This window comes from Pagrus major, chromosome 11, assembly GCF_040436345.1.
Source record: "Pagrus major chromosome 11, Pma_NU_1.0".
Lineage (NCBI taxonomy): Eukaryota > Metazoa > Chordata > Actinopteri > Spariformes > Sparidae > Pagrus > Pagrus major.
The window spans coordinates 6,643,086-6,661,343 of record NC_133225.1 but is presented as its reverse complement, the minus strand read 5'-3'; the positions used below and the strand labels follow the sequence as shown (position 1 = coordinate 6,661,343).

General features: G+C 40.9%; 1 protein-coding gene across 3 annotated transcripts in view; it reads right to left on the bottom strand.

Moving 5' to 3' along the window:
• The window catches only part of lpp (LIM domain containing preferred translocation partner in lipoma), a 155,679-nt gene that overhangs the window by 30,453 nt on the left and 106,968 nt on the right, over positions 1 to 18,258 (bottom strand). For all 3 annotated transcript variants that reach the window (XM_073475942.1, XM_073475943.1, XM_073475944.1), the window contains one exon: positions 13,271 to 13,367. In XM_073475942.1, the coding sequence (XP_073332043.1) occupies positions 13,271 to 13,367 (97 nt within the window). The remainder of the gene's footprint in view (positions 1 to 13,270; positions 13,368 to 18,258) is intronic.

Below are 18,258 nucleotides of genomic sequence, written 5' to 3'. Positions count from 1 at the left end.
CTAGACTTTGAGTCAGGTCAAATATATTTTCGCTCAAGTGATTCATGCACCAGTCGAGTTGCTATTCCTGAGCTACACTGAATATTGGCCAAAACATTTTTTGCATGAGGTCACAGTGAAGTTGACCTTTGACATTTTGGATGTAAAATACCATAATTTCATTATTTTATCCTATTAGACCGCTGTGTTAAATATTGTCATTATTATCATATGAAATGTTGAGTAATGGCCAAAAATGTGTTTTGTGGGGTCACAGTGACCTCGACCTTTGACCACCAAAATCAAGTCAGCTCATCTTTTGAGTTCAACTGGATGTTTGTGCCAAATTTAAAGAAGAGCGCTCAAGGCGTTTTTCAGATATCGTGTTCACAAGAATGGGACGGACGAACGGACAACAGCCATAAAAGCAGAAAGTCATCACATTTGAGATTTTTAGCATTCATCCTTGGTAAATGAGTTAAAGCCTTATTGATTATCAACATTGCTGCTTATTAACATTCTGCTGATTAATCAATTGTTTTGGCAACCGCACATTAAAGAGCTCATATCCTGCTGTGGATGGTGAAACTTTATTTGTGAATTTGAATGTTATTGCCACCTGCCTCCATTAATTGCTGTTAATTTTCTGTCCGACAGGCTTGTTATGGATCTGTTCAACCACAGGATGTTGCCCACGCATCAGTTCACACCACCTTGTCCCAAAAATGTTCAACTTTCCCTTTAATGCTTGATTTCCTGATGTCAGAAGTGCCTAATCTTCATTTTCTATTTCAAACGCTGGATAAGGAAGGATTAAATACTATAATTATGCAACATTAAAGAAACCATACACATCACTAAAGTGTGACACGGGTGACATCTATTTAAAAAAAATTGGGCTTTAAATGATAAAAAGAAAACTTTAGAAGTACAACCGAGTCTTTGTAAAAAGGGCACAAGTGAACTGATATTATTGCGCCAGAAAGAGCCTGATTGCATATTGCGGGACATGGCATTTGGATATCTTTAATTGAGTTGGAGATATCTTTAATTGAGTTTAAGATGTCCTCGACTCAATGCAACTTATCTTCAACCCAATTAATAACACTGTCAATTTAATTACTGGTATCTTACAATAATAGGGTTTAAAAAGATATCTCAGAATGTTTTATTTTTTACACATCTGAGGACAGATGCAATCTCTCAGAGGAAGTATGATACAGTATATTTAATTAATTCAAGTTCAGTTGTATAGATCATTTTTTTGTTCCTTTTCATTTTGTGCTTCATCTAAAGGCTGATTTGGGCGATGATTGACACTCTGTATGTTCTGAACAGAGCAGTTCAAGCGTGTTACAGACAGAGGCGAGACACTAACCGCGGGGAGATAGAGTATCTGATGCTTGCATTTTCACAGTTCCACTTTCTGTTTTCATATCAAAAAATTCAAACGGAGTGTAAAGCTGAATCTGTCTCAGGTATCAGCACAACTTTCGGAAGTCATATGTTGTTGAGATCAAATATCTGCTCGACTGAGAGGCCCGCTAATGGTATTCTAATCTCAGATAACTCATTATCTTATTGTCAGCCGCTGTGGAAACTGAGAAAAGTTGCTTAACAAAGGGCTGGATCACACACAACTTTTCCAGCAACATTTCGAACACCTTACTGAAACACTGATGTTTGTGATTCTGTCATTGCAGGATTGGTTGTTTATCGACCGGGGACACATTAAGAAACAAAGGACTGACAAATTGCTGTTGAAGACTCTGAGATGTTAACATTTTGATTTCTTATCACAGCAGCATTTTGTATGTTGATTTAGCGACTGCTGTCATCCACGTTGACTTATAGCTCCGACAAGTTTTCCATAAAACCTGCTATTGGTTTTCATCTGTTCCCACAGCCCTATCCACACCTCAATTATGGCTGCGTTACCTACTGTACAGGGAGGCAGATTAAACAAACTAGTGAAGGCACGTCTCGGGGGGACATGTGGGTGTCAGTGGAATCACAAGCAGGGTAATCACTTCAGAGAGCCAGAGGGAAAGAGAAAGGAGAGAGAGTGAGCGAGAGACAGAGACGGAGCATGCTGAGCCTGTTAGTGGCTTCAGATCACAGGCCATCTTCAGTGAGTGGATGAGAATGCCAAACATGTCCCACAGGGCTCCCACTTTAAATAGCGAGAAGGAAACCTCTCGGAAATCCTTTTCCTTTTGGCAGTCTGTGATCGCGAGGGCCCTCAGGAGCTATTTGTGCGCGACTATGCATACACTGTACACACACGCGCACACACACACACACACACACACACAAATGTACACAATGAAAAAAAAAAATCTCTTTGCGCCAGACATGCCACACATGTAGACGAGTATATATACAAACACAGACACATGTATCATAGACTGTATGCATTCCAACAGACATGTTATGACGGGCTGTGTGGAAACATCAGCGGCCCACACAAGTTCACATGATCATTTAACAAAGAGCATCAGATCTGAGGCTGTTTACGGCTGGCCCTGAAACTATTGCATGCTTTATTATTATTATTATTATTACTCAGAATTTAAATAGGTCAATTAGTTCATAAGTTATTTAATGACTCTAAAAGTGCTGAGACTTCATAATGAAACTGGCAGGTCATTATATATGATGACACTGTAATCTCTATTAGGGCCGCAACACTTAATTTCATTATCAACTAATTGATTAATCATTTGGACAAGAAAATATTCATCATGATCTCCTAAAATCCAAGTTGACATATTTAGACAGTTAGTTCTTTCTGATCTACAGTCCAAAACCCAAATATATTCAGTTTCCTTCTATAGAAGACAAAGGAAGCAGCAGTGTGTCACAATGGAGAAGATGCAACCAGAGAATTTTCATCCGCAAGTGCAGATTAATATTCTGCCAATCAAATAGTTGATTAATCGACTAACTGGTCGTTTCAGCTCTAATGTCTTTTTTTTTGTCAAGTAATAAATCATTTTGTTTTATCTCGGGTCCCAGTCTCCCATCATGCCAACCGTTTTTCAGAGGAGATGGTCAGATGAGACTCGAATGTGGATACAGATGATATAAAGTAAATTACAGTCATTGTTACTGTATTGTTTGTGTGAAATGTTTAAGAATTCATGATTCATTGATTGAAGAAAAGGGTCAACAAAAGAGTGAAGTCTTTATGTTGCTTGTTTTGTCTGAGTTACAAGACATCAAGACATTCAGTTGTTTATCAAAAGACCCAAAGAAATCCAGCAAATATAAAAAATATAAAAATCTGACCCCAGAGAAGCTCAATGGCTAACATTGAACATTAATATAGCAGCAAACAACTACTTGCCATGTAAAAATACAGAAGAGTAAGAATAAAGTCACTCTCACTCTGTGTGTGTTGTGATCTGTTGAGTCCATCTATCTATGTTCTCCCCATGTCTGTTTTGAACATGGTCGCCTGGTAAGAGACTTTCTCATATTACAGGTAAACAGTGCACTAAAATATGTTTCTGCAAACATTTCAGGTGAGATATAGACTCTGCAGTAACAGAAGATTGCTTTATATTTGACGAGCGGTGGCTAGTTTTACGGTTTGATTTGAGTTTCTTTGAGCAGTGTGAGTTCACGTTCTCAATTTGTTTTGGTCTGAGATGCTGGCGTTCGATATCTGGTGGCAGTGAATGTCATACATTTCACCTTAAGTTGGAATTTACTAAAGAATAGCTCAGCTCTATTTTCATTATCAATGAGCTTGTCCAGTTTCTCAATGAATCCATTAATTCTCGTTTTAAATTTATAACAGGAAAGCTTGATTTAATGCATGCAATATTTCCTATGAATCCCTTCTGTAAAGGAAGGCCATTTAATTCAGGGCAGGAATGGTGGAGCCCGCCACTAACAATGAAACCTAAAATACAGAGAGGTAATTAAAAATGTAAATATACTGATTGGCTAGAACTGAAATAAATTATTAATTAGTCGTGACACTTTAAAGGTCTTCATTTTATAATTTTATGCATTATAAAAGTGTGTAAATGTAAAAGCTCGATTTTCATTATTAATTAGCTTGTCCAATTTCTTAATTAATCCATAAATGTTCTTGTTTATAAAATGTCAGAAAGTTGCAACTGCCCATTACAATTTTCATGAGCCCAAAGTAATGTCTTCAAAATGTTTGTTATATAAAACAGGTGGTGAATGTTTGGTATTTGATTATCAATTTGTTATCCGATATTTGTTGTCAATAAAGTCAATTTCTCAATCAACTCTTCAACATTTTAAGACTTAAGTTATCCAACATGTACTGAAAGAATTAAACATGATCTCGAGTCTCAGGATTTCATTAAATATATCACAACACGTTGAGCTCTGAAGCACACTTTTACTCTGATGTCTTTCATTGTGGGCTGTAAAAATGTGAAGCTTTTGAGTGAGCCTGTAACTTTTCTTCTCTAACAGTCTTACTGTATGATAATAGAGAGAAGTGCGCAGTGTTTTACAATGCTTCACATCAATAATTTCGCACATCTGCTTCGGAAGTAAGCATTTTCAATTTTCAGACACTACTTCAATTGACTTCTTGAATAATACAGGACAGCAATTGAAGTAACATCGTATTTACCCCAGTGGAGATGATCGCAAATACTTTCGAACTATTTCAGCTGGGCATAAAGGAATCATGAAAGGCCTCGCTGCTCCCCAGCGTCCCTTTGCACGGGGAATGGAACCAGAGTCTTAATATCAAAACTTCAAATAGTTCCTGTAGAACCAATGCAATGGTGACGGGGCGGGAGGGGGAGTTCATTTACACTTTACTCACTTTCTTTCCTTTCATTCCTCAACCCTCAGAAGTGTCTCTTCTCTGTTACATCGAAAGTCAAAAGAAGGACTGAAGAGAAAATCTTTTCTTCTTTTCTTTTTTTAAAGAAGCACATTCCCTGTGAGCTATAGAGGCTTAGAATGGTTAGACAATTTAATTGGATAAAAGGAAAAGATTAAAGAGGCCCTGACTCTGTTCCATAAATAATTGATTTCTAATGTATTTGTAGTGGCAGTGAGACGCTGTTGTTTGGGAATGGGGGATGTTGAGTGGCAGAACGCTTCAGATTTCCCTCAGTCTTTGCCTTCTTTGTTTTTTCACGGCGTGATATTGAAGCAGCATGAAAGGCAGAGAGGGAGCACACTTGCAGCTCAATTTGATCTTACATCGTCAGAAATCAAAGATCGTGCATGTAAAGAAGGATCGCAAGGAACTTTTTTGTGGGAGACCAAACTTTTCACACTATGTTACTAAAGAATACAATTCTGCTGGTGCAACCCTTGCAAACCCCAAAGGCAAAGCCAGCAACAGTAGCTCGTATCCAAAACTAATAAAAGAACCACAAAATCCATTTTGGGACTTCAACTAAAGTTTTGTGCTTGGATTAAAATATCCGATAGATATGGTGGTAAAAAACACAAAACACATTCATCTACTGCAGATGTTGTGTTCCAATATTAACAACACAACAACGCTCAAAGGAAGGAATTAAAACATAACTAACACAGATGTGGCTACGACTAATTATCTTGCTCTACTTCAGATTTTTTGAATTATACGGCATTAATTTATGGTGACACCCTAAAAAAGGTGGGCCAAATAAAGACATGAAGTTGTGATAACTTCTTCACACTTAATTAAAGACATAAACAATAGGCCAGTGAGTGGTTAACAGCAGAAAATAAGTCTGTCGAACACATTAGGAGTGTAACTGCCGGCCACTGAACTGCCAGGGGCCACGATTTGTGCGCCGTTTCATCTCTCCCCCTTCTAGGTTAATCTACTTTGTTGCTTCAGCTTGCCCTCCGTGTAGCCCGACAATGCTGTGGCCTTCATTTGCCTTAGGATGATGAGAGAAATAGCTGTCATCGCTGCATTTCAATCTCTGAATGCCTCTTTCCTAACCCCTGCCTTTAATCTCATTCCCAATGTCAGCAAATAGCAATCTGCAGAACTGCTGCGGCGATGGTGGAGGATGGAGGATAGGCGAGCCTATGCCACTAAGCATTACCGCTCGGCCTGTCAGGGCCCGCGGCTGCAGAATGAGGGGGACTGAGTGTAGGTTACATGTTTTAGAAGCAGGTTGGCAGGAGCGACATGGAGGGGTGCCAGGCAGCGAGCGGGGCTGGCGAACTGGGGTGAAAGAGAGAGGGGAGGGAGAGAGGGGAAAGGCAGGGGAACAGGTGAGTGTGTGTGCCACGGACTACGTTGGGCAAGCTGCGTGTTCAAAGACGTCTGTGTGTTTGTATGCTGTTCATCCGTGCGCACCCGTGTGCTTGTAACTATGTATGCGTTTGCGTGCATGAGCATGCGGATGTCTACTCATTCCTGAGGTCAAACGCTCACTCACAAATGAAATCTAGCAACGTGAGTGCCCGGAAGCCTCAGCTGGGCTCGCACGGCAGCTGATCTTGCAAGCCTCAGTGGAGCTGTCTCAACGAGGCAGGATAGCAAGCGCCGAGCCTGGCGGGGGAGGAAGGGGAGGGGAGGGCGGGAGAGGGAGAGGGAGGGAGGGAAGGGGGTTGGTCACCTCACGTGAACCGCTGCCAAAAAGCGAGCTTCTGTCGCCGGGAAGAGAAGTCCCATGCTGGCACACTGCATCAGCTGAGAAACTAGAAAGCAGCATTGCGAGGTCAGCGGCAGGGCTGGAACAAGATAATGAGAGGAAAAAAGTGGCAAAGAGGGCCCATAAACTACACTGAAAACACTACTCCATGCCTTACAGAACTGCCCGCACTTATATTGCTTTCTACTGCTCGCAGCAGAAAGCAACATAAGTATTGAAAACACCATGTGACCATTACATGCAAGGTGATGACATAGCAGAAAAAACTGCTGGGATCTCATTCATAAAAGACATCTACACAGTTTACACTGACAAGCTGAAGGTGTTTGTAGAATTTATAGAATCTGACAATTTGTACATTCAAAGCGTTTAACATTATTTACATAAGAAAAAAGGGTCTTGGAAGTCAAATCAGCAGCCTCACACTGACATACATACTGCATTCTTCTTATGAAAGGCAGCTATGATGGATCATCCGTGGCTATTGTGTTGTATAATCTAGTCTTTTGCAGTCATACATTATAATCCACTGTAGGTGGTATAGTGATGCATGGGCTTTAGACTAGTTGCCATGTCACCAGACTGCCTCATATGATCCCCCCGCCCCCCTGCCCCTGGGTGGTCGCTGACCTCCTTCCAGCAGCATTATGCACTTCTGTGTCATAGAGATTGTTGCAACATACATCTACGCTCACAGAGTACAGCACAGCACAACAAAGAGGCACCACTTAGCCACTGTGATTGGAGGAAATCCTCTGATAGTGAAAGCGGAAATAGGCTCCTCGAGCTAAAGAGCCTATGAGGAGATTACTGTGTGAAAAAAAGCTGCAGGCAGGTTCAAACTAAAATGAGCTGTGGTCGTATTGTAAAGGACAAAACTGAATCCAGCCATTCAACTGCCTATTTGTGTCCAAAGTAGAGTACATGCAATGTTGTGATTTATCATATTTTAATGAAAGAATTCATTCTTATTTAACTATTTAATTTCATGTCACTCTTTTTTTTCATCTTTAAAGGTGCAATATCTAAGAATTTTAGTTTAAAAAATTCAAAAATTGTCTAAGTACTTTGTTGGCTAATGACTGAAGTTACAGTAGCACGCTAACCAGCTAGCCCCAGCGGTCCAAAGTTCCTGTGCTAGAGGGGTGAACACCAACATTAATCTTATAGTCCGGCTAGCTACACAGCTAACTGAGCAAACCAACTAACTGCAGCTACAGTCATGGATGTATAATCAGAATGCAGTCAGCAGCAGTAAGCAGTTTCTCTGGTGATATGCTGCCCATATTTGTTGGGAGTATTTAATCACGGTGGCCAATTCCCAAGCATTGGACCTTTAAATTATAATCCTTGAGATTTTAGTCTTGTTTGATTTAGCAAAACATGTGGTTACTGTGGTAACATCACGTACAATTTATTATTACAGGAAAAGACACACACTAACGTCTTGCCACCTGGTGCTTGGAAGAGCTGCCTAAAATAATAGTGACTGATGTACCTCGCCTTCAGAGAGCAAACAGTGAAGCTCTGACCTCATTGCTGGAATATGAATCACGAAACAGAGAAAAGTGTGACTGGTTCTCCTCTTATGTGTATACGCAGAGCTTTTCAGCAAGCCAGCTAGGCTAGCTGACAGGCTAATCTCACTAATTAAAAACACTTACGTGGTTATCTAAATGATCAAAAGTAGAAATGCTAACACTATAAAATGATGGGTAAACTATTAACAATGTTTACAAAGCAAACTATAAAAAGTGAAGTATTTTAATTGAGTTATGGCTGAAAAAGCACTGAGATATCGATGGACGTATATGTCACACAACATTGTGCCAGTGGAAAATAACTAAATAATGCAAATATTGTGTGGCTATTACTAAAAAAACTAATTAGTGTTAAAAATGTAAAGGTATTTGTTCTACACTTTTATGTAAAGCACTTATTTAGAAGCATGTTATGTATGACAATGTCTGTACATGTAAATGTGTTATCAGACTGTACGTGCATGTTTACAAGATTTTTGTTTTTTCCCGTGTATAAATGCCAAATGAACATTAAAAATGAACTTGACTTTAAAGGTATACCTTCATGCACTAAGTAGAAACAGTTATCTGCGTTGGGGGAGACGGTTGGCCGAAGGCATTCGGAGACTGTGGAGGTGGAGCGTGGTGGGGAAGTGGGGTTGGGGCGTGGGGGGCGTCTCTTTTAAGCCAGCAGAAAGGTTTTACTCTGACACACATCCCACTTGTTATGACATGTAGAGACACATCTAAAAGCAAACTCCTAAGAGGTTGCTGAGGGCGACCTCAGTAATATGCAAATGAATTCCACCAGAGTATCTTAGACAATGCACAAAGCTGTCTAAACTGGAAGCCTATTAATACATTAAGTTATGATGCTCAGTTGTGTTATAAAGAAAGGCAGGCAGCTCCACAAGAGCGTACTGTGTGAACCTAAACTTTTCTGACCCAATTACCTTAGCTGATCTGTTCTGACTCCTCTGGCCTGTACTGTTACTGGAGCTACACTGCCATTTGTATCTCTTCCAAGATTCCTCATGAACATTTCATGTGAGGTGTCTTATAAATTATGAGGGCTCCTCCAGCTGACATTATGAGGAAAAATGGCAAAGCCTGCCTTTTCTTCTCCGGCTCTTATCATAAAACAAAGGCGAGCTCAAACCAGGAGGAAAGGCTTTTCCGACAGCTAAGAGTCCTGCGTGGAGTACAGTATGCCCAAATGAATCTCTCTGCTTATTTCCAATGACTGTCTCCCTACCATCTGATAATAACATTACAAAAACATTTATGCCACGGCTCAGAAATCCCTCTGGAAAATCACTCTGTATAAATATTGATTGGATATTAAAATTTCACATCTTCCTTAATTCTATACAGTGAAATACTGAAAGTCTTGTATCACATGAAGGAATTCTCAACTTGTCATTTTGGTATTAAAGGAGAAATAAAAACAGATTCTCTGCGGCAGAATGAACCACACTGCATAAGTATCATCACCACTAATTGTAAATAATGCAAAGCATCTCATCCTTTCAATTATTTAGCTTTATGTCCTGGTTTTGGTTGACAGAAATGTAGTGATGACAAAATATTGTAAGTTCCTCTGATGCACAAATGCCAAGGCATCTGTACTGCGAGCTGAGTAGCTGTGTCTTATTAGATTTCCACAAACACAGTACACCTACGCACAACCTAAGTGGATTAAATATGACGGATGATGACATTTGGAGAAAAGGCTCTTTCAGATTACTCAAATCTAATCTGGAACTCTAAATCAGGACTAATCAGTTGCTTTTCAAAGAAGCTTCAATCATAGGAGGAATTTCTGGCTTGCAAACTGGGTTTCTCGCAAGAAAAGCCGTTCTTCTATAGTGCATCATTTTCAGGTTTTTTACAGTTTGGGAGGCGCTCGCGTTTGACAAACGGCTGCTTTTCATGTGCCCGTTTTGTCACAGAAAAGTATTCAAAGACGTGACCGGTGTAATTGCTGGACTGAATTTGTTGTAAAAAGAGCATAATGATGTTGTGTTACTTATGAGCTACGGATGGAGCCTCATTGAGTCTAATGAAAAGTTTCCCTGTGACATCAGAGTCAGAGTGTAACAGTAATTCAATTCAATTAACCCCCTCTGGACCAATGAAAACTCCCTGTTTCAGATAAGAAGCTCATCAAAGACATTAGTGACACCAATAAAACTTTGCTATAGGAAGACAATGATCCAGTCCAGTAGTGCGCCAGAGATCGCAGCCCCACTTTGATTAATCTTGTTAATTACTAGCCTTAGGGTTCTGCTAGCCCTCTTCCCCCTGAACCCCGCCAAAAAAGAAGAGGCTTGTGTGCCATTAGATTCTTTGTAATTACAAAAGTCTCACGCCTTGGGACTGATTCTTCCCACAGCCCTGGATATACCGTGAGGAACATGTCGGACTAAAGTCAGTTTTAACATCAATGTAGTGGCTATATGTGCATTATTCAGCGGGGGAGGACGGGGGGGCTCTGTGGATTTGCAAAGCAGCATGTGTCTGTGCTTGAACTCTCTCCTAATGAGTCCCTGCAGTCACCTCAGTCGAAGGCTCCTGCCCTCATCCTCTTTCTTTCCCTCCGTTAATTCAGCTGTCGCCTTGTTTAACCACAGGATGACCCTCCTCCCTCCCCCTCTCCAATCCAGTAACAGCCAGCCGCTGTCAGCTAGAGACGCACACGCTATCCCTAACTTGTTCTGGCTACCTCAGCTCACATATGACCCATTTCTCCCCTGTCCTTGTTTTACCAGCCTTCAGCCAGTCAGCCTTATAGTTGGCAGTAGTGAGTGCATGCATGGTATAGCAGCGCACAGAGTTCATGCCAGGTCTGCTTCGCATACACATTCACCCAAAAATTAGGCCAACAAGGCATTGAGGGCCATTCCTCTGTAAAATGACTACACTTTGCTTAAGCCAGCAGATCCATTTGACCTATGTCTAATGTGAACCAATTAAGGTTTTTACATCAGTGCGCACCAACGTGAAGCCGAATATCCCTTAATACCAGTTAAATACATGTCCCTGTAGCTATAATACACCTACACATGCTATCATGGTGTGCTGTGTGATTATGTGCTGATATAAAGCCTGCTCCAGAGCCCCATTGAATGTATTGAGTGAGGTATCTAATGGGCATGGGAACTAATTCCAGGGCAAAGGGGATTAAAGGCTAGAGAAGAGAAAGCAGCAGAGGGATGGCACTCGCTGGCAGCACAGGGTACAGAGGGCGGAAAAATAGAAATTAAATATAAATGCACAGAATCCTTGTCTTTTGAATCCTATTTTGCGAAATAGTATTAAAATTGTATTTTGTTTAATCCTGGCAGTTATATATTTTTTTTCAAATGAGCACAAATTAAATATCGAGCGTTTCACAGAGAAAAATGGGAGAGAAAAACTGTAAAAAAAATAAAAAATAAATAAAGAATAATAACAGTGGACAATCAGACAGGATACAGAGTTTCATCGAAATCAGGATGTTTCATCTGTCCGGAGCCTTTATCTCTTATTCTCATTATACCCTGAGAAGGACTTGTGCCTTATCCTTTGATCACATTGATATAGTTTTGAGACTCTACCTTGAGGACTGTTTCCCAGACTGGTAGATATGCTGCTGTGTCTACACTGGGAAATCAACAGAAAGGAAGCACCAAGAATACGGGGTTAACCTTGTCTGTATCATACACACCTACACTGTACTCGACAGCCTCCAGACATTTTCCAAAAACATTGTTCCTGTGGTACAAAAAATTAACTTTGTGGGTCACTGGGTGCACTAATCTAAGAAACCCAATGCCAGTTTTATTCTATTAACCCACTATCCCAATTAATTTAGCCTTTATCGACATAAATGTGCCATAGCTTCGGCTTTGTAGTACAACCTGTAGATTTGGATAAGTGTCTTTAAAATAACGGAGGCGCTGATTGTTTGTTTCTTCTTTTAGTTTAACAAAACATCACAGTGAAAAGTGACAGAGTGAGCGCTCCTAATGTCTGCAGAACTGCTTTGCAATATGTGTGTGTGTGTGTGTGTGTGTGTGTGTGTGTGTGTGTGTGTGCAACGTGTGCATGCTTGTTAAGCTTTCTATATTATACATGTGAATCAAACAGTGACTCATGGGCTAATTTTAGCCACCACGCTGCTCTCACCTATGAATGCTACATTATGAAGTGCATGTTGTTGTGTGTCAGAGAACGTAGGGCCACTTATAGCAGGGATGATTATATTCTTTTGTTTGGTGATACGTAACATTCACAAGGAAAGTTGTCCTGTTACAATGTGATATTACGAAATTAGAGCAAGAAGAGTAGATATTAACATTGTGTGTGTGTGTGTGTGTGTGTGTGTGTGTGTGTGTGTGTGTGTGTGTGTGTGTGTGTGTGTGTGTGTGTGTGTGTGTGTGTGTGTGTGTGTGAGAGAGAGAGAGAGAGAGAGAGAGAGAGAGAGAGAGAGAGAGAGAGAGAGAGAGAGAGAGAGAGAGAGAGAGCACAATGTGTGTATGTTTTTGGACTGGTCTATCATAAACAATGCATCTCATGAGACTTCCTGGTTTAATAACTGTTAAATAAATCAATACAATAAGCTTTTGGAAAGGGGGGCCAGCCACCAGGGGATGATCGAGACGTTTTGGCTTCACTTTTAGGGAGCTGTCATGACGTCGATCTTTATATACATTCAATGAGTTTTGTCGTGGTTAATTTCATGTTTATTTTATTTTACATTGTTTTATCACTAATTTTATTTTATTGACATTTTGAGGCTAAAATGTGTCATACTAGCAAGAAATGTTTCTTAGCAGCAAGATGAAAGTGGCCAAACACGGTAGTTTTTAATTATCTAAAAAAAAATTTAAAAAGCAACATTAACAAATTAGTAGTAATGTAGTAATCTGCTTTCTACCTTTTGCAGTTAACATAAAATAGAACCCATCCAAGCCTGGCTAGCATACTGAAACTAGCGAACGCTAATACGTCAGATGTGAAAAACTAGCTGTCCTGTCCTGTTACAAAAAATCAAATAATAGTATAATAGGATGAGGGTTTCAACCTCTATTAGATAGATTATGAAATTAAGAGATCAGAAATATTATCATTTACACCAACTGCTGCATGCCGTGTGTGTGAGATGAGTGATCTTCTTACCAAAGTATTCCTCAGATGGTGGGTTGTCCATGTCAAACAGCATCTTCTTGGTCAGGCGCTCCAGCTCGTCTTCAGGGTGGGCGATGGGAGCACTCCCCTGAGGACCAGGAAAGAACGTAGTTGTGATTCACCAAGTCGACTGAGGTGATGAAGAACATTTCAAGAGTTTTTCGTACATTTATTCCCACCTCACTGATGGATATCACCTGTGGTCGATGTGATATAAATGCTGCTTAACATGCAAAGGAATAGTGCCAGAATGTATTGCTTAACAAAATCTGTCTGGGTTCGACTTCACAAAAACCTGACTTCAATAAATCAGGATGTAGCTCACAAGGTCAAACAAAACACATTCACGGTAATCAACATGCAGTAGATGGTCTTGAGTCTGCCTTTTCCCTCTGAGATATCTGACCCTGGCTCAGGCCCCAGTGGTGGTGCAGCCCAGAAGGTTGTGCATATCCTTCTGTTCAATACGAGCATGTGGAAAAAAAATAAATAAATGTGACCCTGACTAATCCTTGTATTTTGGAAAATAATGATAACAGAGGGAAAGGGGAGGCAAACATTAGAAGAAAGACACTTTTAAGTCTTGCACATTTAGGTGATAGGTCAGGAGATAGTAATTTAGTCATACTCTGAGCACAAAAGACTTCAGGTGTGAGCTGTGTTGAGGCCAAATCTTTCAGAGATTTCAGAAGGATGACATAACTCTCTGAAGATGCCACTTCCTTCCTTTCCTTGTGAGCCTGCCCTCCCTCTTATCATGCAGTCTCTGACATCTGCCTGCTGTGTGTCTGTATGGGGCTGACGTGTTGTGCCTGACATTTTCTGCCAATCATCCGCAGCGCCCCTCATCACCCCACCCCCACCCCCGAGCCCAGGCTTACGGTCCAATCCCGTCACAGGTGTGTGTGTCCTTTGCAGAAACCCTGGAGGCCTGAACTTGACTCTTTTCTTGCTGCGTGGCTGAGCTTTTTCAGAAATCTGTGACACTCGGACGACCTTCTCCAGATCTGGATCTTTACAGTAGATTTGATTTTCAATATTGTTACACGGGCCGAGATCTGAGCTGACCTTTGAGGTGTTCCTAATTGTGACATGTGGGAGTTGGGTGAATCTTAGTGACCGGTTTGGTTTTGTACTAATTTATCCTGGGTTTACTGTGTCACAGAAAGGAATCAGATTTGTCAATAGGAGATTGAGTGAAAAATGGTTTTGTATTCAGAATGAAAGATCATCATGCCAAACAACTCGTCTGGTATTATTGACGACTGTATCTGTATGCATGCAATTTGAATGATTGTATGTGTCAGTCAAGGTTTCAATAATATATATATAGTAGCTGTAATTTAAACAATACATTAAAGGAGACATATCATGCTCATTTCAGGTTCATCATTTTATTTTGGGTTACTACTAGAATAGGTTTACATGCTTTAATGCTCAGTTTTCTCGTACTGTCCACTGCTGCAGCTCTGTATTACCCCTCTGTCTGAAACACTCTGTTTGAGCTCCTGTCTCTTTAAGGCCCTCCCTCCCGAATACCGAGTCTGCTCTGATTGGTCAGCTCACACATGCCTGAGCCAGCAATGCTAACAACAACAGATCAGCTGTGCTAAATCAATTCTCAATTTGCCAAACTAGCTGCTCTGCATAAATTATGCAAATGTATGACATGGTGACGTAGTGTGATGTCACAAAGTCACGGAATTGAAGGCGGGACTACTGATGATGCATTTCAGGAGCGGCGTTTTCTGTAGGAGAGAGGAGCTTCTGTCGATGCAGATTATGACCTTTTTAACATTCAAGATCTTTTACATTCACCGATATAAAATGCTGAAGGCAAGAAAAAAAATGCATAATAGGTCTCCTTTGAGTTGGAAATCAAAATATACAGTAGATTTGGTGTGACAACACGCAATTGTCTACTGAGTTTATTCCCAGAGACGGTGAGAAATGCTGAGCTCTGATTACTGTCCACGATGTATCAAACAGCGAATAGGACTTTACGAGGCGTGACTTTAGCTCGGCTTGGCTCGGGATGCAGCAGGCTGATAATGGAAGCCCAAACAGTAGGCCTCATTAAGCGTGAGGGATCGACACGTTCGATGTGCAAATCTTTCTGCCATGCCGGAGCGCTCTCTAGAGAGCAGCTGGGCCGGAGCTCTTGGAATTCTTGGCACCTTGCGCCTCCTCGGCCACTCAACCATAAACGGCCAGGATCACATCATGGAGGATTAAGAGGAGATGAAGGAATATGTCTGATATTTCTCTATTGTTGACTCAAATTAATACAACTCTTTATTCATAATACACAATGTTCAATGGAGGTATACGTGAAAAGGGGTTGAATTCAGATACCTGCATAAAAGAGTAGATAATAAGTCTGTAAGTATTCATACACCTCAAAGACGTGCTCTTGTTGTCAACAATGTGCTCATTATGCCTGTGTTGTTAGTTTGAGACAGTGAAGAGGACGATTTAACACTGTTAATCTTAGCTCCACATCAAAAGCACATTGGAGAGGGAACGAAATGCTGCTATTACCAGAAACAGACTTTTGAGTTTAAGCTTCATTTATACCTTATCCACTCTTTGACACCCTGCAGCAATGCACTGCCAGAGAGTTTAAAGCACCTTGTTAGGGAGTCTTTTGTGACAGCACGGAATAATTTTTCACTTGAATAAGAGAAAGAAATTGCTTCCCTGCATGCTTTATGATTGCTTCGCAGTTCCTGTTCGGCTTTTCAGAGGCAACAATAGAAACCATACAGCAACTATACGTGCTGGAGACATGGTTTTTCAGTTATGTCTGGCTCAATTCAGTAAATTGTTTGCCTGCACCCTCGGGATACTCAGACGCAGTTTCATTGAAGTTAGTGCTTAAATTCAGTGGTGACTGGGTTAACAGCTGCACCTATTTTCCACTGTTTCCCCCAGTATGTCGAGGCTTATAGTTTCAGGTCATCTGCCATCTGCTTTTTAATGGCAGAAATCCCATCAGCTGTAATACCCCTGAAAGTCTTCCTGATGGACCATCAAATGCCATCCACTTGACAAACAATTTTCAGAGAGTTGTTAAATGCCAGACCACTTAAAATCAAAAACAACAATAACATCTGTAAATGACCACTGTTGCGTGCAACCTGATACAGCATGACAGTGAAAGGTGAGCAGACAAAGCCGAGTCTGGGAGCTGATCACTGCTCCTCTGCCACATCTATGAATAAAGCTGTGAACACCACCCACTGTGGAATTGGCATTGTGTCAGAACTGATCAAGTGAGGAGTGGAGTGGGAGGTGGGGGGCTGGGCTGAGGGCTGAGGGGCCTCAGTACGTGCTCTCACCTGATGCCCTGACAGCATCGTGTCCCGCTAAGAACCAAACCTCAGGCTCTGTCTTTCCTGCTTCCACCGCAGTGATAGAGAGTGAACAGGAGAGACAACTGTTCTCAAGGCATCAGATCTACACCTTTGTTAGTGGAGGTGGAACAAAGGAGTCCCGGTGAACGGGAAGCTGGAACTATTTACATATCGTCACCTGCTACGGTACAGAACAAGAGGAACTTACAGATCTGTAGGATAAATCATGGCAGGTCAACTCTGCTGTGGCACAATGATGACGCAACAAGCTACACATTAATGTGAGAAGAACGCAAAGTTTATTCCTCCTGCTGTCTGGACCCAGACAGCTCTGACGTCAAACTGAAATTAAAAAAGATTATATGTATTGTGTTCTTATTTGGTCAAAAACGTGAAATTTAAATGTGAAAGATGAAAAATTTAATTCTATGCAATTACTGCTGCATGAGCCTCATATAGCATGACCAATCACAATTGTCTTGGCCCCCACAAAAACCCAATGTACAGCAACGATGCACCTACAAAATAGTGTCGGGAGGCAACATGTTTTGGTGGAAGATTTGCACATGGAGAGATGAGTCCTGACGTTAAAATGGTTAAATCCCAGGGAAAGAAAAGGTAACAGCTGCTAGCTTGTTTACATTTGTATTGTTAGTGACCAGGTTTGGCATTTTCTGCATGCAGGTTGTTAGCTCGTAGGTGGCTGTTGAAAGCGCTAACACTCAGATAGTGGAAGGGAGAGACGGGCGGCCGAAATAGTCGGCCAATGGCAACGGTCCACATCCGGTGAGTCAGACTACAGAGCCCTCGATGTTAGTGTTAAAATTTTTGATCAGTGTAATATGTCTGTGGCCACTAAAAATTGTCTTGTTAATAACTTGAACTGTAACAGCTATGTGGACTTGTTAAAGGGTAATGGGTTCTTGTATGAATGTTCGTTGAATATACTGTATGAATATGACGTTCTCCAGTGAGCACCACACCATGATGTTGTCTCGTCGTGATGTTGTTGCTAAAACTTCAGTCAACAGCAGCCATGGGAAAAGCCATCCCAGAGGCTTAAAGCTCAGACAATGTTTCCACAAATATGCCCAACATTGATTTTAACCTCTTTTGAAAGATGTAAAATTAGCTACAGTACAGTAGTTAACATTTCTTTACACAAAAAAATGAGGAGACTTCAAATTTCAGTTCAACTTTTGAGGAATCACGAGCTGTGTCCCATATTTAGGCCACTACTTTTTTTTCCTTTTTTTTTCTGCACAGTACAAAAGCAATGTGCAAAGACAATGAGATTGAAAGCCACTGCATAAACAGCACAAACCACTGAGCTGAAAGTGATAACCAGAAGGGAAAAAGTACAAACGCTGTGGAAAGAGCCCAATGAAAGACAACTGCTCAACAACACTAATCTGTGTCTCTAAACCTGCAGTCATCTATCAGCTGTGTCGCTTCTGCTTTACTTCCTGTACGGGCAACATTGCACCTTAAACCAAAAGCAATTGTCTTACCTTTGACAATAGCTTACCATTTCCTGCATGATCAGCACAAACTAAAGAAAGACATAATCACTCACAGACATACAGTATTTATCCACAGATTAAATGATGATGGACTTTACAA